General features: G+C 33.2%; 3 protein-coding genes across 7 annotated transcripts; 1 reads left to right on the top strand and 2 right to left on the bottom strand.

Annotated features, from left to right (window-relative positions):
* Window positions 1-1,832: 1,832 nt before the first annotated feature.
* RECQI1 (RECQ helicase l1) lies at window positions 1,833-8,346 on the bottom strand. 3 transcript variants are annotated; one of them, XM_090305435.1, is made up of 11 exons: window positions 8,088-8,269; window positions 7,659-7,975; window positions 6,692-6,776; window positions 6,516-6,599; window positions 6,057-6,220; window positions 5,798-5,894; window positions 5,656-5,699; window positions 3,934-4,048; window positions 3,493-3,846; window positions 2,700-2,924; window positions 1,833-2,459 (listed from the first exon to the last, which is right to left on the bottom strand). In XM_090305435.1, the coding sequence occupies exons 4-11, from the start codon at window positions 6,549-6,551 to the stop codon at window positions 2,349-2,351; spliced, it is 1,146 nt and encodes a 381-aa protein (XP_090161561.1). In that variant the 5' UTR covers window positions 6,552-6,599; window positions 6,692-6,776; window positions 7,659-7,975; window positions 8,088-8,269; the 3' UTR covers window positions 1,833-2,348. The 3 variants fall into 3 exon arrangements, with proteins under 3 accessions (XP_090161561.1, XP_068493280.1, XP_068493282.1); XM_068637179.2 differs by having other exon boundaries at window positions 6,516-6,776; window positions 8,088-8,346; XM_068637181.2 differs by lacking the exon at window positions 8,088-8,269 and having other exon boundaries at window positions 6,516-6,768; window positions 7,659-7,791.
* A 1,698-nt stretch (window positions 8,347-10,044) lies between these two features.
* LOC137830068 (Polynucleotidyl transferase, ribonuclease H-like superfamily protein) lies at window positions 10,045-16,061 on the bottom strand. Of its 2 annotated transcripts, none has more exons than XM_068637177.2 (11): window positions 15,879-16,061; window positions 14,998-15,191; window positions 13,619-14,291; window positions 13,399-13,483; window positions 12,191-12,278; window positions 11,714-11,898; window positions 11,415-11,547; window positions 11,052-11,188; window positions 10,833-10,907; window positions 10,432-10,527; window positions 10,045-10,243 (listed from the first exon to the last, which is right to left on the bottom strand). In XM_068637177.2, exons 2-11 carry the CDS (start codon window positions 15,143-15,145, stop codon window positions 10,154-10,156), a joined length of 1,710 nt encoding a protein of 569 aa, XP_068493278.2. In that variant the 5' UTR covers window positions 15,146-15,191; window positions 15,879-16,061; the 3' UTR covers window positions 10,045-10,153. The 2 variants fall into 2 exon arrangements, with proteins under 2 accessions (XP_068493278.2, XP_068493279.2); XM_068637178.2 differs by having other exon boundaries at window positions 14,998-15,157; window positions 15,879-16,031.
* A 1,594-nt stretch (window positions 16,062-17,655) lies between these two features.
* LOC137830067 (importin subunit alpha-2) lies at window positions 17,656-22,784 on the top strand. 2 transcript variants are annotated; one of them, XM_068637175.2, is made up of 11 exons: window positions 17,656-18,204; window positions 18,357-18,453; window positions 18,531-18,622; window positions 18,711-18,842; window positions 19,116-19,301; window positions 20,313-20,476; window positions 20,559-20,637; window positions 21,265-21,393; window positions 21,485-21,612; window positions 21,713-22,111; window positions 22,255-22,784. In XM_068637175.2, the coding sequence occupies exons 1-10, from the start codon at window positions 17,989-17,991 to the stop codon at window positions 22,086-22,088; spliced, it is 1,599 nt and encodes a 532-aa protein (XP_068493276.1). In that variant the 5' UTR covers window positions 17,656-17,988; the 3' UTR covers window positions 22,089-22,111; window positions 22,255-22,784. The 2 variants fall into 2 exon arrangements, with proteins under 2 accessions (XP_068493276.1, XP_068493277.1); XM_068637176.2 differs by having other exon boundaries at window positions 17,837-18,204; window positions 22,238-22,784.
* Window positions 22,785-24,141: the final 1,357 nt, after the last annotated feature.

The following is a 24,141-nucleotide window of genomic DNA, read 5'->3' as shown; positions in this document are numbered from 1 at the left end:
ATATTTTAATTCATTTAAATAACTTGTACTCATAACCAAATTAAACCAATCCTCATCGAAGATATATTAAAAGTAGAAAACAATTTTATTACATTCATTAATATGTGATCTTTGTCATATCATATTATTATTAAAAAATTATTTAGATTTTTTAATGATCTTTTTATTGATTTTTTTAAATTCAAAATAATAATAATTATATATACATTTAATTTAAACATAATTATTATATTTCAAAATAAATAAAGTGTACCATATGTTGTTTCAAAAAGGTAAAAAGTCGCATACTATTTTCAAATATTTGTATATATTAGTATCTTTTTAAAATTTACAAAGTAGTTAGTAAGAGGCAAAACTGACAAAATAGTTAACAAAATGTGTAAGGCTCACATACATGAACTTGAGGTATAAAATTGAGTCTCGTACTTACAACTTAGTTTTTCACACCTATACGTGAATGGGCTTTTTAAATCTTGTTTATTAGTACAACATTTACATATTTTATTTCCTTATATTTTCACTGGTTTTCATTATTCTTACCGTTAGGTTATCTTGTTTTTAAAATTGTGACTTACTTTCCACAACGTTGACATTGTTGGAAAATAAGAAATTATTCTCTTGATGAAATCATGTACCTTGTTAGGAATTTCTAGAATTCTATACACAGAATTTACTTTCTCCTCTTGCTATATAATTTCGACATATTATCTGAGAGACTTCATTTCTTTTGTATCTTAAAAAGTTTGCATCTTTTGCACCATCACGCTAAGCCCTTTACATTGCATAACGAAACATTTACATTTAACAGAAAGCTTGATTTAACAAACATCAAATCATACAACTTATGGTGCTTTAAGATTAGGAAGGCAAACTAATATAGTAAGGACAATTAGTTTCTATGGTAAAGAATAAAAACATCATTTATGAACTATTTTGTTTTAAGGTTGATTTTTGTCTAATATGTCACGTGTCTTATCATCTCATGCTACGCCGGTTATAACGAGCTTTCTATACATACATGTACTAATAGAAGAGTTCATGTGATGGTGAACTTGGTACAAAAAAAGGCATGTAGTTAAGACGTCATTCTGAAAATTTGTTTTTTTGTTATAAAAAGACACCAAAGAATACAATATCGGGACTAATTGGGAATACATTGCATGTGCTTTCATGTCCTATAATTCACCTTTAAACTATGATTTGTCATTTTTGTGTTACATTCACAGATTCATATTTCATAACCTACATTCACTAAAACTCTGCATTGTACCATGTTAATAAGATCAAAATATTTGGTTGAGTGCTTTTAATATATCAGTGGACTCCATACTAAATGCATCACGATCACAAGTGAATCAGTAAAGAACTCTAGGTTATGGAGTTGGACTCAAAGGATGCACATCTTGCAATATGTCATGATGTGCAATGAAATTTCATAGTAAAAAAATATCTTTTTATAAAAAAAAAACTCAACAGTTATTAGCCTAATTCCCAGTCTATATGCATGAGCTGATCTTTCCACACGACTAGGGAAACTTCTATAAATGCAATTGTATTATCCAAATAACTTGTAATATTTTTTAATTAAAAAACATAAAGTATTTGTACGAGAACATAAATTTATTTTTTATGGTGCATCACAATAAAATCCATTTTGCTCAATGGACTTCTTTATCATTGGTGCCCCGACAATTAGAATTAAATGCATGCACTTATTCGAGAAAGTGAAAGAGGCTTCAATATGTACTCGATGTCTACAAGTTATCAATCAACATCATAACTGGTCCCAGAAGATTCTATGGTGGGTTATTGAGAGCAGAAGTTGAATGTAATTGATATGAACAAACAGTATTATTGAGAATCATCATTACTTTTCAGCGTTTAATTAATGAAAAATCAGATATTAAAATTTATATAAATGTACAACTCCATCAGTCTATTAGTATAATGGTTCCCAAAAGCATCCCATATTAACTGAGAAAAAATTAATTTGAAGCTTCAATACGGAGACGAGGACCAGCTGGTACAGCTGTATCCAGTTCTTGTACTTCAAGGACCTAGAAGGAACCAATACTACCTATAGAACGTCATTTCCAGTTTAGCATAATCATAATTTTATGTGCAAATTTAATTCATCAATTTTTTCCTTCAAAATTTTTATACATCTTGGATCGACATCTTTCTTCTGTAGATCTGAACAATAATGAATGACCAAGAAAGATATTTCGACTTTTCAACAGGTAAGACCTAAGAAAAAAATTCTGAAAGACAAAAATGCAGTAGGTACTGCTCCAGATAGTCCAGAGTTGGTTAGAGCGTACCAGACTTGACACTGATGGTGCAGCAATTCATAATACAGTCTTGAGACAGTTATCACAGGGGCTAGATCCATATTTGCAGGATTTTCTGTCAAAAGATTCCCCGAAGTGTTTGAGTAAAGTTTGTCTCCGGCATTCAACCTACCCATCCAAACAAATATAAAACATAAAGTCTTGTGAATAAACGCCTTTCTGCACTAGAGGCCAATTTGCTATACCCTTAAAAACACGGTGAGCAATATATGGATGATTTTTATATGAAAATTTATATCCAAAGCTCATACTTTACTCTTTTAAACCCCATTTTAGATAACGGACAAAAGACGTGAGAGAGAAAAGGAAAAAAACAATAGATGTTGACATGCAAAGGAGCTTGATTACCTTCATTTCACAGTACTCTTGCATCTTTTTGGCTTGAACCATTGCCCTCTTAAAACTTTCCTTTTTATATCCCTGACCATTTCTTATCATGCATACAACTCTACTAAAATCCTTCTTCTGGTAAAGAGCAATGCAAACTGAAGGAAGATTATCTCTTCCAGCCCTTCCAGATTCTTGATAATAGCTTTCAATTGATTTTGACATTGTATTGTGGATGACAAAGCGCTGAAAGCATGACATAAATGAAAATTTGTGTAACAAAATCTGTAAAGTTAAGATACCTATAAAGTAGTCTTTCCATTAGAACTAATCCCTATATTTTCAAAGTAGATATATTTAACCTAGCCAAGCATTCAAATGCTGCACTAACGTAAATATGTTACATTTAAGTATACAAGGCAGGTTCGGTAAATGGATCTAATAGATTTTGGGTGTATACTTTCAACTTGGACAGTATGGAAAAAATTATCTGATGATCACTAGGAATTTGAATAATTGTAGGAGTATCATTTTTATAGTAAGTTAACTCAATCAACAAAAAAAGGCCTGGAGAAAAACTTCAAAAGTACGGAGTTTTTGGTAATGCTGTGGATTTATACAAAAAGGTTGGTCCCAGTCATTTCTTAGTCAATGATAGTTCATTTAATTTATACATCAACTATCAAGACACGGAATTATCTCCAGGGAAGGGCGCAATTTATTTTTTAAAAGTGTAGTATTCCTAAACAAAGTTGATCATAGAATTGTGAATTATCACAGCATAATCAGAATTTTAAAATGTAGTTCAACTTACAACATCAGGTTTGTCTATCCCCATTCCAAAAGCAATAGTTGCACACACAATATGGACCTCCCCATCATGCCATTTCTTTTGAGCAGCTACTCTCTGCCGAGCAGCCAAGCCAGCATGGTAATACACTGTTTTGATCTTGCATTTCTCATTAAAAAATTTAGAGACCTCAACACATTCACTTTTTGAAAGGCAGTAAACAATTCCACACTGGTTCCTGAAGCGATCAACTAGTAGCTGTCCAAGCTGCTTTAGTGGTTCCTTTGTCTTACCAATCACTTCATACTTCAAATTTGGTCTGTCAAAACTTCTTTCAAGAACAAGTGCATGGGGAATTCTTAGAGCATTTAATACGTCCTGAAAAATAAAAACGATTTAAAGTTGAAAAGGGGGCGAAAATACTCAATAGAAATGTTCATCGTAGTGACTTGATATTCTGATTACCTCACGAACTGCATGGGTTGCAGTGGCAGTCAATGCCATGACTGGTACATCTGGAAAGTTTTGCTTAAGAGATCCCAATCCCCGATAATCAGGCCGGAAATCATGTCCCCATTGGCTGGAAAGCATAATATTCAATTTGACAGTAATGATTGAATGGCAGATAATTTTATATCTCTTGTAACAACAAAATTACATAACTTTAACAAGTCCATCCCAGTTGTAGCATACATTTGCTAGGCGAGCAGTTTTTAGTACTGCTTGCACACCAAAGTTAGAGTTTGACCCATTCTGATCATCTTACTTAAAAACTACGAGTTATAATCAAAACCTTAAAAAATATAGCAAAAACTGTTTACCATGTTTATAGTTTTCTTATCTTAAACATATATAACCATTTCCCAACTCAGACTACTTTCAAGTATCAACTACTCAGCATCATAGATTCCATACAACCTGGCCATTTGTGTTACCAAGACCCACAGCGCCAACTCTGCCAAAATTGGAACTCAAAGGGTCTAAGTTATTTTTGGAGAATTAAATACTCTTGAAGCACTAGGGTTTGTGCTATTGCATTTTTTACCACATTATATGAATTTTTTAGTTTAGGTCTGATTCTTAAGCATCCCAAGCATGAGACGTCCTTTGGAGGTAGGAATTGGTGAGGGAAAAAGTTCATCAAGTGAAGTCATCCCTTGATCAGTCATTGTACAAAGGCGACTAATGATGGAAAATCAATTTTTGAATTGGGGACAGAATGCACCTGTCGGTTGTAGAGGATGAATCGATATGAATCTCTTGTGATCTCTCTTAAGCCCTATCTTTTCCAATTCTTGCACTTAATTGTGAGAATTGGCTGTGTGGTCATTGTCTTGACTCTTTTATTGATTGAATTGTGAATTACCTTTGGATCTTGATATTATTGAATAAAATTGACATTGTTGTTGTGATATTAGCTGCACTGTGAACATACAAATTGTATCATTTCATTCATTCTACTCCATGTAAGCAGGTACAAAGTCGGTCAGTGCACATTAGAAGTTTGCATTAGAACGTATCTCGTACTAACCCCAAAGCAAATAGATTGAACGATCTAACATTAAAAAGGAGAGAATAATTCAGATTTTTTCAAAAAGGGTGATTCAAAGATTTTAAAAGTATTGGGTTCCTCAATTCACTCTCTTCATATCATTTTCACCAACACATTTGTGATCACACTATTTCGAAGAGTGTTATTGCCAACCAAAATCAATCTGTTCATTTTTCATTCGATTTGTCTTCTTAATTGGCACCAAGAGAGCTTAACTTAAAAAGACATTTCCTGAATAATGATACTTAATTAATAGTTAAACTTTGGAGCTTGTTCATATTGTGTGATCAATCAGTATGTCATATATGAGCTCATATGACGCAGTACAGCTTCAAGAATGTGTGATCAATGGTAATGTTATGTCTCAAAGTTCCATACAATTGTGATAAACCAAATGGTTTTGAGAAATATTCTTGTATGGTATTAGAGTCTACAGTCCATCTAAAGTTCCATACAATTGGCTGACATATGTGGAAGGGGGGCGAGTCACATGTCATCTGCCTCATTTATTGGAGTCAACTATTTATCTATTGGACAACTACATTTAATGCCAATTGGTTTTAAGATAGAAACTAATATTGTACCGATTGATGAAAACCATTATTGGGATTGTACACAAAAACAACAAGGCTTACCTGACACAGTGTGCCTCATCAACAACAAAACCTGCTAGTTGTCCCTGGGATTCAAGAGGGAACACCGACCATACAAACTTCAAAATCTACTGCTCTGCCAAAAGGGTCTCAAAAAAATGTACTCAAATCAAGAAAACTTTACCTTCCGATGCATGCATTTTAGAATCTCCAGAAACGATTGGTTGCCAGCAATTCTCTCAGGTGTCAAATATAAAAGTTTGCATGATGGTTTGTCTTTTCTGGATACAAGAAGACTAATGTAAGAAAATTTTAAACATTAAAATAAGCAGTAACATACAAGATTTTTTCTAAAGGAAGTGTACTACATTTAGTGTATAACTACACTATTCTCATGGGTAAATTATCAGATAGATAAGAATAAACAAAGAAGTAAACTTCACCTTAGCTCTTGGAGCACAGCTGTGGCCTGGGAAGCAGTTTGTTGAGAATTTAAGAAAGTAGCTGGTACACCAAACTTGAGGTTTAGTGTTATTATCTGATCCTGAATGAGAGAGAGTAATGGAGATACAACTACAGTAACACCTGGTTGAAGAGTTGCTGGAAGCTGTAAGTACAAAATACAGCAAAAATGTCAGAAGCACATAAACTATTAGGGAACAGATAATAGTATTGACCAATCAATGGAGTCTCTGGGTAGAAATCACAGTTTGGAAAACCCTTTTCAATAATGAATAAAAGAGGGACAGTCAAGATACACAATTATTTGCCACATTCTAGATCTTTAGGACTTTTGAGCAAACAGTTCTTCAGAATAATATAACCATCATCCATAGTAAGTCATTTGAAGAATATGGCCAAATAATAAACTTACAGAAAGGGGGTTACAAGAAAGAACTGACCTGATAGCAAAGAGATTTACCACCCCCAGTAGGCATAAGAATAAAGGAATCTTGCTTTGCCAAAGCTACTTTACATGCTTGATGCTGCAATGGTCGAAATGTACTATTACCAAAGATAACAACATTGGCCAATTCAATATCATCTAGAGCTTGCAATTCTTCGTAATTGAGAGTACCGCTTTTATCCCTTGATGCAAAGGAGGATTGCATTTTACTGGAAGTTGATGAAACGGAGCCTTGAGTGATGCCACTTCTGTAATCCTACAACAAATATTAATTATTTTGGTATAATCTCATCATGGTATCAGTCTTATATACCAGAAAATGTAGCTAACAAAAAATAAATATAATAGAACTAAAAATAACAAAAACTTCTACCCATTAATATTCCCATCCAAATGATCAACTAAATTAGAACCATGTAATACTTTTAGTTCACCATCTAAGCAAAAAGGGTAAGTAAAAAACTTACATGTTTTGGGAACAGTTCAATGTCCCAATCATCAAAGAAACTCTCCTTGCAATTTTTTATTGCTGCTATATTGGGTTTGAGTTACATCATTTCCTGTTCTTCTAATTTCATTTTATCCCAGATTGTTTAACAATCTTTGTGCTTTGTTTTGGCTTTTAAAGAAGCAAGACATTTAAGCACTAGAGTACATACGCAGATCCACGATAATTTTCTGTCCATGTCAATGCATTTTCCTCACTTTTAAAAGCATGGTATATCTTTAATCTTTTTCGTAAAGATTTGAATTAATCAGTATCACGTGTACACATCACTGTGATACAGTTTTAGAAAAGCTCACTTATCATTCCTCTTCCAGTTTTTTTTTTATTTCTTCAGCGTCAGTCTTCATTCCCTATCCACTATATTTGTTTAATCCACTGTTATGCCTGTCCACATCCAAATCTTATATATTCAACACTCTATTGAACAGTGCGTCAAAGATTACAATGTGTATTACTTTTTTTTCTTTTATTTTCCAAAAGGCTCTTACAATTAGAAAATAATTAGTAAATAATATTGATATCACTGGTAGATTAAAGAAAATAACCGAAGAAATTTTAGACACTGCAATTTGTAAATACTTGAACAAATAAAATAAAAAAACTAAAGACAAAATAAAAGTATTGCGTTACCACAGATTTTCCCCTAGGAACACTACAGTGCATATCCTCGTCGTCACTCGAATCCAACTCGACTACATTAGCGCGGCGTTTCTGCGGTTGAGGCGAGTCGCCAACGACATTAATGAAGCTTCTCGAAGCGTGGTCGTTATCCGCATGGGCACCCGGGGCAACGGTTTTGTCGAGCACGTGCGTCAAGGTTCCGCACGCTTGTGATTCCATTTCCTGAAGGTCATCCCAATCTTCAGTGGCCTGCATCGACTCCGCTAGAGTCACGAGAAAATCGTCGCCGCAGTGCTCGACGGTGATGAAATCGCGACCGTCCTCCCCTGAACAGAAAAAAGAGAAGCAAATTCAGTTAATAGCGTTGCATTGCACTGATTTGTATTGCAAGGGATTTGAAAGGGAAGCGAATTGGTGAAGTGTGGGTAGCGTATGTACCGTAGAGAGAGATGAGACGGTGGAGGCATTTGTTGGCAGAGGATTCGTCGAAGCCGAAATCGAGAGCTAAACTGATTAAGCGAACTTTCTCGAACTCCAGATCTTGCTCCTTCTTCCTGCTAGAGCTTCCCATTTCGATTCCCGCGCTTTTTTCGTCTTTCAATTCAATTTAGCTCTCTCATGTTTCTGTTCTGTTCTGCTCCCAGGTTTAAGAGAGGGTTGGGTGGGGGCGCGCACTTTGCTGCTTCCTTAAAAAGTTAAACGAAGTCGTATTGCTGTTATATTTATCTTTTGGCAATTTCCTCAGCATAGGGAGTTGTTTAGTACGAAGATTAGAATTTTATCACTATATTAAAATTTTAATTATTTTAAATATACTGGTAATGTACAATCTGTAATATTATTATTAATTATAAAGGGCGTTGAAAGAAAAATTTGTTAAATTTTATAATATATATCTTAAAAGTCATCATTCTAATAATTATTTTTTATTAGTTAATTAATAAAATCCAAACACTTGCAAATTAAGATGTTTTCCTTGCACTAACACAGCAAAAGTTAATAATTCAAAAGTATTATTGGGTAAATTATTATAAATATAAAATGTAATATATATTTAAATATATTTATTATTATAAAAGTTATATATGATTTATTTAATATAGCATATTTTTTGTTTAATACGAAATTTAATTAAATAATACTTATGATGTATAATATACAGCTTAAAATACTAACATAGATTTCATTTCAAAATAGTTTCTGAGTGTTTAATTTATTGATCAAGATGCTCTTTAGTTTTTATAAACAAATGCAAATGAAAATATTTAACTAACATTATATTAGTCTGTAGAAAAACATACTCAATCTCATAAGCAAATTCTGGTACTCAAGTTTTGAAAGAGGATAAATTATAAAAGTAGTCAACCAAATAACTATCATTAAAGCTAATAAATAGAGGCACGAATAAGGAGAGAATCAATTTGTTTACTGGTTTTGAATCCCATCGTAAGAAAAACAAGAAAAAAAATGTTTAGAACCTCATTGTTCCAAACTTTCGAGGACCCCAATTGAAAGGGAAAAGAAGATCGGATTTTGCAAAATGGAACTAATCCATGAAAGAAAGAAAGTGATATATACATATACATGTGTGTATATGTGAGATCCTAACAACAGCAAACATGCAAATAAGGAATCTGAATTCTCCGACACCTAAATAAATCAAAGGTGGAAGAAAGAAACACATGCGAACATGTGTATAGCAAAGTCTGAAAAAAAGCATTTACATTATAGGAAGCAGGAGGAAGAGTCCCTTATGAGTATAACTACTATACAATATTAGACCTACGTTTGAGTCGTAATGAGAACCATAAGAAGATGCTCTCTCCCTTTTCCTTTCTATCCTCATTTGGTTTTCATGTATGGTTCTCACTCTCATCTCGTGTAGTTTGATCTCTGTCCTCGCTGCATTGAATGATGAAGCCTGCGGGTGGTATACCATTGTCATCTCTTTGATTTGCCACTAGGATGATGAGGATGATTCTTAATTCAATCTCGAGTCTCAGAATTCTATTCTGTTTTCTATTGTTATGGTTTCCTTACCTCTCTATCTCCCTTTCTATGTGAACCTTTGGTTTGGTTAGATAGAGAGAAAGAAAGGATTGTGGAATTCAAGAGACTTGAAATGCTAGGATTTGCGTTTCATATATATGAATTTGTTTATGGTAAAGAAGGAATGAGAGGCTTAAGATGAATGGAGGAAGTCATCCGTAGCTGCAATAAGAGTGGAAGACCACTCTGAATTTAGTCAAGTTCGTCACCTCAGTTATGTATAAGTTATTTTATAAGAAACTAAAAATACAATTTTCATCGAGCCTATTTTGGGTATCACCTTAAATACCCGTAATCGCCGCTAGCAAATATAGCCTGTACAAAATGGAAACTTATAACTTTCAGATTTTTAAAAAGAAGATACTATTCAATGAAATTAATGATGAAAGTTTCTTATTTTTCTATATAAAGTTTTCCACATATACACATTTAATAGACTGAGAATGGATCTCAATTCAGAATGAACGCTGGCTGGTCTCGATGTCAGTGTCTACAACTTCTGGTGTATTTTTCTTGAACTTCTTGCCTTTTTCCGAGTGGGATACCTATTTGACAGTTAAAAACAGTAAAAATCGATAATTATGCATGCAGTTTTTTTTTCTTTTGCATGGTTCTAATAGTTGGGTAAAACAAAATTGTGCAACAACTAAAGAAAAAGAAAAAACGCGATAACAGAAGAAAAATAGAATTTGCAAAAAAGGAAAATAGGCAGAAAAGAGGTATGGTAACATACAATGCGAGACTTCCACTCGGGTTTATCATGTCCATGACCAGGAAGACGGCGGAATATGTGAACAAGAACAACAGCATCCAGAGCAGCGTATTCCAACTGCACATGTAGAACAGCGTTAACTGAATGACTCGCCTCAAATATATAGCAATCGTTCATTCTTATCTTACACTTCCAAATTTCTTTAGAAATCATATGAACAGTACAATTTGAATCACTCAATCCACGTTTAGAAAAATAAAATTCTTTGTACAATGCATGTAGGTGGATTGCAAGACGTAGCATACTAGGGACTATACAAAAACTCGAGTTCTTCGAAGCAAATGTCACAAATGCATCTTCAGATAAGTTTTAAGAATATGGAGATCATTAATGGATAGCAATGAAGAGAGGGAAACAATTACTTGATTTGGAGTTAATGGCCGTTGCTCCCAATTGCTGTTTCGTCTTGTCTTGTTTAAACTAGCTCCCAATATTTTCTGATTTACCATTAAAAGCACTAGTTTCGTCAAAATAAGCTAACAGGAAAAAACCAAGGATTTTGATAACTATCCCTCAACAAATATCAGAACTACTTTAAAGGAGACATGAAACACTAAAAGAGACATTCATACACACACTACCTCTGTAAGCCCAGCCAAACCACCCCGGAGTTCTTTAAAAATATTCTGGATATCCAGCAACATTTCATAGTTCTTGAAACACCTCAACTCTTCATACGAGTGAGCAAGTTGTCTTACATCGCATTGGAAATTATAGCCTGAAAATACAAGCTATGAATGGTTACTATTACAAAACAAAACCAAGTGCTCCATCTGTCTTGAGGATGTTCGTTTACAATTGAAAGAATATAGTGCTTATCCAAGCCCAACAACAGTAGCACTTTCATTCAGGTTAAAGTAATAATTCACAGAAGTTAAGAATCAATCTTGTCCACCAAAAATATTTGCCAATAATTTGAAGACTAATGTTTAGAATTTTCATACCAAGTTTTAGAATTTTAGGTGACAGCAAAATGCGAGAGAGACAGTCATCCAAAATGTCAGGTACTTCTTTGAATAACTTTATCAGATCAAAGATAAAAACCATCTTTTCAGAAGCAATTTGCAAGATAGAAACCTGAAACACGAAAATTCAAAAAGAAAAGGAAGGGGGAGAATCATGTGTTCGGTTTATGATTAGAAAATGTCACATCTCTGAAGACCCCAGATATAATTATTTTCAAGAATTTAAATAAACAGAGAAAGATAGATGGAAAAGCATTAAAAGCAGGAAGAACACTTACCTTGTTTGGTTTGCTACCTTTTACATAATTGGGTTTCCATTCACAATCAAGACCTACAACTTTAAACCCCTCAATATGCCTTGTTGCATCAAACAAACTTTCCACTTCATCAACCCAAAAGATGTTTTCAACCAATAACTCATCAAGACATAAATATCGCCCTTGCAGGTTACTTGTTTCTGGAACTGCAGCACATAAAGCAGTTTTATGTTCATCATTTGAGAATAAATAGAAGAAAATAGACACTTCACGTACCAATAAATTTAATGAAATAAATGATATCAACATCAACGTAAGGATATTGATAACAAAGACTGTAAAAAACAGATTTCAGGGATACAAGAAAAAAAATGGAACTATTTGAAGCAGAAGAAGAATAAGCAACCAACTGTCTTAATGATTACGGAATTTTATTATTATTTATGCAATATTTTTCATCGTTTACTAATTTTCATTGGGCATAACAAGTTGGCTTACCTTCGATGTCCAAAAACCTGTCTAGGGAGTACCGATGACATAGTTCATCAACTTTTTCTGTGTAACCAGCTTCCATTGCCAAATATACCTTTAAAAAGTAAAATTAAAATATTATACTACTATACATATTTGAAAGTTATGCTGGGGCTATAAGGCTAAAACTGCTAAGAAAAACTAACATCCAACGAGTACTACTTTTTTCCAACAAAATAAATAAAAGAATTATAATCCTTATTACATCTTCCTTTCAATACAATGCAGAACCAGCGTACTGCTGTTTTGCTTCTAAGCCTATGTTCTGTATCCATTTTAAAATGAAACTATGACAATTTCCGATTGAGCATCTGATGCATTAATAATACATCCTAGACACTTCAGATTGTTCAATCCCACTCAAAATTGGACATGATGGGCTCGTGAAACCTCCCTGTTCTGAATTTGAAAACTTCACAGCCTTCCTCTAATTATTATATCCACCCTAAGCAATTCTAATAGCAGAGTGCCAGATAATACCTAAAAATCAAGCTAAAATTATATGTATTATGTATCTGATATATAGGTGAGAGAGCTGGTAAAAAACCAACCACATATTCTGGGATGTGACTCCTAGTCCTGTTACTTTAACCACCCATCAGTTTGTAACAAACAAATATGAGTGCACCACCTGAAAATCCCATGTCTTTAAGTAGTGGGCTCCATAGTTCAATTATCCAAGGTTAGCAGTGGTTTAGAAAGTCACAGATTTACTGAGAAATAATCTTACCTTTGGAAAATATATTTAAACAATATAAGAAATATACCTGATCCTCTACGTATTTTAGCAGCACTTAGACCTCACATGGCCTAAATGACCCATTACACAAGAATAAAATGTTTGCTCAAGTTTTCATGAGGAATAAATACACAAATAAAAAAATATAAAAGTTAACACTAATAAAGATACCTAAAGGTTGTTCAACAAGGACTGCAGAAAAAGAAACAAACTGTCTAAGTGTCTTCTGTAAGCAACACAATCAACATAAAGAAATAAAAAATCAAGATCACATGTGCATGAATACAACGGCAAAACTACTCAATAAAAGACTGTAAAAGACATAGTTTAAAAAGTAAAGATTAGCAATTTTACAGTTTCTACTGGTATATATCTATCCAACTCAGTATGTACATATAGAATGGCAGGCAATATCAAAGAGAGACTAAAAACTAACCAAATATTCCATAAGGTGTCTATCATTGTTTATTCTTGCTTCGGCAACATCCCAACATCCTTTTTCTGCTAAGCTTTTTAGCGAGCTGAAAATCAAAGAGTAATATTGTTAAATAAGAATTGAAAAAACTTAAGGGGTTGCAAAATTGGATTCAAGATGCTCTGTACAAATCAAAACAACACTAAATCATCCCCCATGAGAACCAGTACAAATCATTTACCTTTCCTTGGACCTTTTGTATACATCTGGAAAATCCTGCTTTAGATTATTTTTCTTTATAATCTCATATGCATTCTTTAGCATGTTCCTCTTAATGAACTCATTTACGAGTATGGATAACATTGGTTTCCCCATAAATGTTGCCCACTTCTCTGCCGCTTTGAATTGATTACTCTGTATCATATCAAGGAGAAAAGACTGGCCATAATGGTAGATAGAGAATTGCTCTATTAAAGCTACAGCTGTCATGTACAATTGGGATTTTACCAAAGTAACAATATACTCTTCAACCAATTCTTTTGCTATGCCACAACTTAAGTCCTTAATTTGGCACATTGCTTTCTCAATATTAGTTAATTTTACATTAAAAATCTCCACTAGCTTCATGACTATCTTTTCATCATGATAAATCTGGCCCCTCATGACATCTACAAGTAGATGTGCTACCAAGTCTTTCACCTCCAATGAGTCTTCTGTAGTGGTTGATCTTTTCAGGAATCGACAAAGAGCAGATACTATCAGATGAGTAAATCCTTGACTATGATCTTCAAATAACGGAGACACATACATGCAATGAACAATAAAAGTTGCAGGTCCAGGTTTTGGATCATTATGGAGAACAATATGTACTTGATGTTGAAGGGCTCTGAATTTTGCTGTTGCCTTACATGTACCTATGCAATGGCATTTCAAAAGAAACAACAATGAAATAGCAAGAAGGATAGACCAACACTAAGTCTGACACAAACTGCAATGGTTATTTAGTATTTATTATATATTTAAAATTAGTGTTGGTACAAAGGCTCAACATGCTGACCATGAAAACAGAGAAAGGTGAACCATTTAAGGTTTTAAAATACAGCGATGTCAAGGCTTTTGGGGTTGAGAAGTGCTAACAGCAAGACTTTTGGGGTTGAGAAGTGCTAACAACACACTCTCATTTGGGGTTGAACGCAGTCTCATTTATTGGTTGGAATTTACTTAAAAATCAATGTTATTTGACAGGTTCCACGTCATATTTAATTAATTTTCTCCTAATTTTGTAGTTTTTAATAAATTTCAATCTATTAAAAAAATGTGTCTCCTAACACTCCTCTTTGGGGTTTCCACATTTGCAATTGTGACCACATCAGCTGCATTTGCCCACAATTTTTCACAACATCACCAATTGCAACAAAACAGCAACCACCACAACATTAATTTAAAACCTTAACAATAGCATTGATATCCAGTCTGTCTGGGCACATGATGTTAACTAAAGAAAAAACAAACTACCAAAAAAGGTTTAATTGAACCAATTTACCAAACACTTAGCACTCATCATCATATGATCCCGTTTCAGACAACAATTACTATCATTGAAAGGAGAAGAGATCATACGATAATAATAATATTCTTTCAGCAAGAACATAAATACCACCGGAGAGACATGCGTTAAATCATAAAAAGCATGTGTACACAAGGTCCACGTTTGACTAGCATTGTCATTGGTGTTGCCTGTCTTTGCTACTTTCTCCTCCAAATCCATCACTAGTAAAAACTACAATTAGAGCAGAAATGCCTTAGATAACCATCTGAAAAACAAAATATAAAGGTGTGAACCTCAACACTCTTTCCATACCATAAATTAATCAGAGCATCTCATATATCTAATCTAAAGTTTGCTTTTAAATGAATGGCTCCTCTACTTAAGCAACAACAACTCCACTAAAACATATAACCAAATTGAAACCTGCATTCTTCGTATATTTACACACATGCAGCGAGAGTGTACAATTGATTCCACAATAGCATTTGGGTTATGCTGCGATACGCACTTGAAAACAAGAAAACATAAAAGAGGGACAAAAAAATTAAGGAGTACCAATTATCTCTCTGCTCACATTTATTACTCGAAATTCGGAGGCTCTGATGATAACTATGCATAATTGATTTAATTACCAAAAAACTTAGACTCTTAACCAACAATGTTCTATCCGTCTTTGATTTGCTGCGGAAGAAACCATCTTATTTCACAGTGATTTTGAGAAACATCGTGCTTCATCGTCTTCGGAGACGAGTTCAGAGAAGAAACATAAAAAATATTAAATTAAAAAAAAAAAAAAAAACTTCCTTACTGTTGCTTTTCTCTCTCGTTTTTTAAATATGACAAGCAAAAGAACACATGCAGCAGAAACAAAAGAGACTAAACTTTTAAGAAAAATAAAAGAAAAAAAAAATGAAAACAGAACAGTGGAATAAGAGAAGAAGGAGAAACTCACCGACTGCAAGTTGAAACGAATTCGATAGGAAAAAATTGCAGATTGTAGGGTTATCAAGCTCAGTATTTCTTCTGCATCGCAGTATGTGTGACTTTCTCTCTCTCTCTCTATATATATATATATAGGTGTGTGTATCATTAATTTATCATGATCATGATAGGATTTGAAGAAAAAGATTAGACCGAGGAATAGAGGGTGATTATTTAAAATTAAATATTAATTTTTGCCATGATTTTAATAATAAAAATAAATTTTAAGACCTTATCAATTTAACTTGCCGTGTAACCTTCTTTTTAATTTGGTTTAAAATGTATAAAAAAAGTTTAGGAAATATAGATTCTATCGGACCCACAAGATCTTTTCTATAAATGGCAAACGGTAAATTAACCTTAACAAAAAACTACTGCCACCTTATTTCTTTATCAACATTTTAAACGAATAATTCAGGTATTCATAAATAAAGAAATTTATTTTCCATCTATAAAAAGTTATATAAGGTCTAGTGTATATATTTCATGTTTTTATTTTATTTTTAATTATACATAAGAATTAAAAAAAAAACTAATATAAACTACACATGTATGAAAATAACCACACATGTCAACAAGAAAGGATATGACAGATCACTTATCTAGTTCATTATCATATTATACTACAAACTATCTAATATTTGTTTTATTTTCTTGAAAATATATAATGACAAAGAATGTCTTTTTGCAGCTAATAATTAATTTTATACAAAAAAATGGGTTAAGTTTTATTTAAATATTTGTATATTATGTCTAAAAAAAGTTAAAAAAAGTATTCAATAAAAATAATTTTATGTTAATTTTTTGTAAAATTTGGTTTCATTTTTCATGAAAGTAAACACAAGATAAAAAACCATCTCCGTTTTATTTAAATCAAACCAAAAAATTATATAATATTTTGATATACTTTTATTTTTTTAATTTATTATCTCAAAGTAAAATTTATTAATTTACATTATTGTTGTTCCATTTTATTTTTAAAAATTGTATTAAACATTATTTATATTTTAGTTAATAATTATTTTTTTAATTCTATTTAACATTATTCTAAAATAATTCCAATAATGAACTACTTGGGTTAAAATCCAAACTAAAAATGTATATTAAAAAAATACTTGTTAAGTGGAGACTAAATTAAGACTTGCTTAAATGACAACACTGAACATAAAAATTAAAATGGTTGACACCTGATAAACATTATCACATTCTTTTGATAATATCTATCTTTAACATGTCTCACTATTCAACAAATGTTTATACATACATTAATTAAAATAAAAAAAATTAAGTATTTGACTTCATATGAACCTAAACCGACTCAATTCGACATGATATCGGATCAACTCGGTTGATCATCACGGGATTGAACTATAACCTTAATAACACCTCATGGGTTCGTACCTCACAAACTCATTGTTTGTAATTAAAAAATCCTAACCCCAAATCAAAAATCTCTAATTTATTTTTCATTTAATTATTCTCTCGATCCATGTCATTTGACACCTCACACAACACTAAATCTCACTTTTCTCTGTTGCATAAACAGCGCTGTAAAGTTTAACATAAAAGACTAATTTAAACATATTTTAAAAAACATAGAGATTTATTTTTTTCACTGTCATAAATTGAATATTAATGTATAAGAAAAAATATAAATTATACCAATAATAAAAGCTTAAATGACCCGAAGTTTGTATTGTTTGAGCCAAGTGTGTTTTTTCTGCTAAAAAATAATCAAATAGTATTTCAACTCGAAGTATTGTACTTTACAGAGTACAATCTACAATGGAAGTAACTTTTTCCCTCATTTCAATCCAATTCAAACCAGTGGCATTTTCGAAAATGTGAGCGGATCCAGGTCCACTTTCATCCCAACTTCTGCTTCCACTTCCTCCCTCGTATATAAACCTTTCACTTTCCACTTCCCCTATTCAAACTCGCATAGAAAACCCAAAATTCTCTCTTTACTTTCCCATATCCAGTTATCCCAAACCCTACCGTTAGGTTCCCCAATTCAACACTCCCAGGAACGGTGCGCTGCTTCTTAGTTCGTACAGTTTCCGTCGATTATCTCTGAAACGATGTCGTATCGCCCAAGCGGGAACTCCAGGACCGATGTCCGCCGGAACCGGTACAAGGTGGCGGTGGACGCCGAGGAAGGTCGGAGACGGCGAGAAGACACCATGGTGGAGATCCGGAAGAACCGCAGAGAGGAGAGTTTGCAGAAGAAGAGGCGCGAAGGGCTCCAGCCTCAACAGATTCCTGCTTCCGTTCACTCTACTTTGGTAGAGAAGAAGGTCAATTAACGAATAGCTTTCGTTTTTATCTTTTGTTAGTGTATTCGTCTCACTCTGATTGCTCCATTGATTTCATAATTAGTTATAGTTGCGTTTGCTTTATTTAGTTTTTGAATTGAAGTTGTGCGGTTGTATGTTGTATGTTGATGCAGTTGGAACACCTTCCATCAATGGTTGCTGGTGTTTGGACTGAGGACAATAACCTGCAACTCGAGGCAACGACTCAGTTTAGGAAGCTGCTTTCGATTGGTTCGTATTGGTCTCTGTCTTTAATTTGTTTGGTGAATTTACTGAAGGTTTAGTTAATTTGTTTTTTTTTTTACCAGAACGAAGTCCTCCGATTGAGGAGGTTATTCAGACCGGTGTAGTTTCTCGGTTTGTCGAATTTCTGATGAGGGAAGACTTTCCGCAGTTGCAGGTTTTTGCTTGTCTGCTTTTTTTATTTGTTTTTGAATTAGTAATTTGAATATTACTTATGTTGATGTTTTGTCTGTTGCGTGCTGCAGTTTGAGGCTGCTTGGGCTTTGACAAATATAGCTTCTGGAACCTCTGAAAACACCAAGGTGGTGATTGACCATGGGGCTGTCCCAATTTTCGTGAAGCTACTTGCTTCTCCCAGTGATGATGTCCGTGAACAGGTATGTATTATTCATATCTTAACATACCTTCATTTGCCTGTGAAAGCCAAAAACTTAGTTTGTGGGTGTGATGTTCTCATGTACGTGCTTGCACATGCAATAGAAAGGGATGGGATTTATACTTGTGCTGGGTATTTTATTTATTAACTATTAATGCATAGCTGACAACAGAAGACAGGGAATAATACTTTATAGTTGCATACTTGCCTTGTATCATGCTATCATTTTGTAAAAGCTTAAAAATTTCACTCTTGGTGTTTTGGGTATTCATAGGCGGTGTGGGCATTAGGAAATGTTGCTGGGGATTCTCCTAGATGTCGGGACCTTGTTCTCGGTCATGGGGCATTGATTCCTTTGTTAGCACAATTGAACGAACAGGCCAAGCTTTCTATGCTTAGAAATGCTACTTGGACACTTTCAAACTTCTGCAGGGGCAAGCCACAGCCTCCTTTTGATCAGGTATAAAAATATGTATTTCTTAATCTCTGGAAATAATTAAGTGTTGGTGAAAAATATTATATTTTTAGCCCTTACTTTTTGTATAGATATTGTATTATCTGTTAATATGTTGAAACACAATTTTTTCACTCTTGGTAAAATATTATTTATGTAGTTATCAACCTCGTAATTTACATGTCCCATGTGATTACATGGAAAGCAGTCATATACAACTCAATTTATTCTTTTGAATGTTCTTGTTAATCAAGTCTCTGTATCTAGTATCTACCTTATAGATTAGAATTTTATGTGATTCTCCATTATATTGATACCTTATTATAGTTGGTCCTTTGATCTGATGAACATTCTTCAGTTTTTTCTTCATTTTATTTAAGCAAAATCTTTCCTCTCCTATTATGAAGTTGCAAATATGCTTTTAGGCTCTGAAACTAATGTCTATGGTAGGAGAAATAAGGAATAGAAGGCCTGTGAGGGAGGGCTCAAATTGATGTGTGAACCCTGAGCATAATAGAATAGATCACAGGGTGTGAATTGGCAGGGTAAAAGTTAAATGTTTATAAGAGGGTGGGTCGTGAGGAGGAGAGGGAGAGGGAAATTTGGAAAGTTTAGGTTGCTCTGGCTACAAAGTAGTGTGCATTATCTTATACTGCCCTTTCTTATTTTCTTTAGTGTTTTTTTTTTTAAAAAACTTTAGTCTATTTGGCATTATTTTATAGGTCGTGAGATATTTCTCTTTATTAGGAGCCACGCTTCAGTCTCTCCAATTGAATTGAATATATTTTCACTTGCGTACATCTTGAGTAGGCCATTATGATCAAATTTTACTATTAATTGTAGTACTTACAATCATGCAAGCAAAGCCAAAAATATTGAATTAGTATAAAATTTAGGGTTACCCATTGGCTCGATAGTTGAGTAGTTTTCTTGTTTATGTCATGCTTTTACTGCTTGATTATTTGCTGCTACTTCTATTTTCACCAATCATATATTTTACTTTCTTTTCCCCTTAAGGTTAAACCTGCACTGCCTGCTCTTGCACGTCTTATCCATTCAAATGATGAAGAAGTCTTGACTGATGCATGTTGGGCACTGTCATATCTTTCTGATGGTACAAATGATAAAATCCAAGCTGTAATTGAAGCTGGTGTTTGTCCCCGACTTGTTGAGCTTCTGATGTGAGTACTCCCTTCTCAAAGATGACTATGCAAAGATATGTACTCTCAAATGTCATTTTAATACTGTCCTATGTTTCTTCAGGCATCCATCCCCTTCAGTACTAATTCCTGCTCTTCGAACTGTTGGAAATATTGTCACTGGAGATGATATGCAAACTCAGGTATTATCTTCAGGATTATCTCTTGTAGTTGTTGTGCACAGTATGTTACTTTGTCTTTCTACATTACACTATCACATAATAAGGAAAACAGTGATAGCATTACTTGCAATTAGCATTTTGAATTTTCCTCGTTTTGTGCATGAACGATCCTGTAGTGCAACGTCCATTTTACTTTTTTATTATTGGTGTCTTGTTCATTGATACAAAGTGCCCCATAGTGTGACTTTTTATATTGTGATTTATCATCTAGTGTGTTTGTCAGCTAGTAAGTTTATCTATTATCTATTAATGTTCCTTTTTAAGATTACTAGATCTTTGTTGGTTTGTGATCTCCCTTTCACCTCAGATTAACGTACATCAAAGTGAAATGCTATTTGCTTGAGACATGCCAATCCTTCTCTCGGCTGGATTATTTTTGTATAGATGAGGATTTTCACCGGAGTGTCATATTCAGATGATTCCAATCTGTAGTTTGTTTCTTAAGGTGTAACTCAATAGGTTACTGCCAAGATCACCTAAGCAATCTCCATTTTGAAAATGATGTTTTGGTATAAAAAACATGCTTTATTTGATGATTTTTTTTTTCTAGTTCATGTTTGCTTTAACCTAATGTTTTTTGCTCAATAGGTTATCATCAATCATCAGGCTCTTGCTTGCCTTCTGAATCTGTTGACCAATAATTACAAAAAAAGCATTAAGAAGGAAGCTTGTTGGACTATATCAAATATTACAGCTGGGAATAAACAGCAGATTCAGGTATAGTTACTTCATTTTATGATAATTAAACGTGTTATTCATTTAAGTTCTTGTTGGAATAATATGTTGTTCGGTTCCTGATAATAAACAGTCTGTGATTGAGGCTAATTTAATTACTCCTCTGGTCAACTTACTTCAAAATGCCGAGTTTGATATCAAGAAAGAGGCTGCGTGGGCTATCTCAAATGCTACATCCGGTGGTTCCCATGAACAAATCAAGTATGGAGAAGCACCATTTTTCAATATTCTTCTGGAGGTTAATATGATATCATGGTTTTATTTCTTGCAAGATAAGAATTATTTTTTCCCTGGTTTACAGGTTCCTAGTAAGTCAAGGGTGTATTAAACCCTTGTGTGATCTTCTCATCTGTCCCGACCCCAGGATTGTGACAGTTTGCCTGGAAGGCCTTGAAAACATCTTGAAGGTGGGAGAAGCTGATAAAAGTATTGGCAACACTGGTGATGTGAATCTATATGCCCAAATCATTGATGACGCTGAGGGGCTGGAGAAAATTGAGAACCTCCAGAGTCATGACAATACAGAGATTTATGAAAAGGCGGTGAAGATTCTTGAGACATATTGGTTGGAGGAGGATGACGAGACTATGCCTCCTGGGGATGCTTCTCAGTCAGGGTTCAACTTTGGTAACAATGACGCTCCGGCTGTGCCTTCCGGTGGATTTAACTTTAATTAGAAGATGCTCATGCTCTACTGGGGGTATCATTTTATATTTGGCTTTGCTCTTGCTTATCCTATCTGTATATTATTTGATGAAATTAATCAATTATGTTTTGCAGTTTACATTTGTTTTGTGCTTCCTTCAATTGTGCAATGATTATTTAGAATTTCTTCAATTGCAGGAGTTTTGGTTGGTCTATCAGTGTAATGTCCTCCATTATGACGGGACAGCAGTTGGGGGACAAGTCAACAAAGTCTTGTCATTGTCATTGTCATTGGGTCTTACAAGGTTCAGCAAGTAAATACATGGTTGCTGGACCGGATTAGGTTTTTGCAGTGCCTGGTGTTTCATATCTCATTGTGTAAAATGCTTTGTGGCTATATTTTTTTGCCACCGTAGAGTCTTCTTTCTGCCAAGTGATCATTCCATAGAATCAATGAATGCTCAGTCTCGTATTTTTTTTTATCTTGATATATATGTCATAGATTGCAGTTGAAGTTACGATTGGTTTTTTGGCAAATGCCAAATGCTAAATAGTTACAAGGAACGTTGGAGTCTTTCTTTTATCCCCTTCCTTTGTAAGCTTTATTGGCTGAAGTTTACCCCATCGTAGTTCCATTATTATCAGGTTATGTAGGTCCTGGTTAATTATTTAATACTTCAGCTTTGGACTTTGTTTCCAAAAGAAAATATGCTGCAATTATTGTGTAATCTCAACATTATATTTATACTCGGGACTATTAGTCTATACTTCTAATCCGTTTCAGGCTAGTTATGTGCATTCACTCCACGTGTTCAAAAGTGGAAAGACAGAATGTCCTATGCTATTAGTTCAGCTAGGGCAAAGGGTCTTTTGATAGTCTAAACGGCTTCTACTTTAGTAAGAATCTAGATGCAGAGGATGTAAAATGAGAAAATAACCTTCAAAGAAGTTCTAAGTTCATTTTCTCTAGTATTAAATGAATCATTTATATTTTACACATGATTCATTTTTGTTAGAGATATTTGGCAGTGTAAAGTAGCTTCGTATTGTTTCATAGTGTTGTTTTATTGCTTGATGCCTAGGTTTATATATTAATAATGTGTAGCCATTATTATTTTTAAAATAAATTCCTTTAATTTTTTTATTGTCTTAGCAAACTTTGTTTATTTTATATTTAGATGAGAAAATGGAATTTGGTACGTAGTACGGAAGGAATCATGTTTCTTACAAATAGAATGAAGACGAGGGCAGGTAAAATGTGATTTTTTAAAGGCATGAAAACTAAAAGAAAAAATTGATAAATATTAATTTATAGGGCGGAAATCAAGAGTTAGAATAATTTTATGTTAATACTAATTTATTTACCTTAATTTTTCATAAGTTCTCTCTTTTAACTTTTTTAAAACGTAAGTTAAAAATTGAAATTTCATTATTTTCTTCCAAGTATTTTTTAGAAGTTTTTTAGTTTATATAACTTGTATTTTTGTTTGGAATGTCGAGAGGTAATAGATTCTTTATGATAGGAGGGATATTAGTTATTTAATAGGTGAGAATATGAATGCAAATAATAATCCACACAATGAGACAGAATACCGACTTATCCTCAGTTGTATAGGGAGAGATTAAAATATATAGCTGTTGTTGTTTATGTTATTATTAATGCAATAATTGAATTATAAAATATGTTATTTTTTATCGTTTGCGTTAAATTTGAGTAATAAAAGTATAAACAAATAATTAATCCTTTTATATAAAATTTATGTGAATAAATTAAACATTAACAAATTTAAAAGTACTTAAATTTGTAATGCTTTGCAACTTGTTTGGACTTATAAAGGTTATTTGCGGGCCAAGTTTGATTGCAAATTCTCCATGCACCATATCAATTTCAACAACACCTAATCTATCACTAAAATGACGAAAATGCTCTTAATAACAAAAATATCCTACAAAATAACGAAAATGATCTTAAATAAAAGAAGAGTGTGAATAAAAATAATAATTTTGAAACCCTTTTTTAAAATATATTTTCAGATTTGAATTTTCGGAAACATTTTTTATTTTAAAAAATTCTTTTTTAGAATT

The sequence above is a fragment of the Phaseolus vulgaris genome, chromosome 7, assembly GCF_051622355.1.
Source record: "Phaseolus vulgaris cultivar YP4 chromosome 7, ASM5162235v1, whole genome shotgun sequence".
Taxonomy (NCBI): Eukaryota; Viridiplantae; Streptophyta; class Magnoliopsida; order Fabales; family Fabaceae; genus Phaseolus; species Phaseolus vulgaris.
This window is presented reverse-complemented; position numbering and strand designations above follow the sequence as displayed.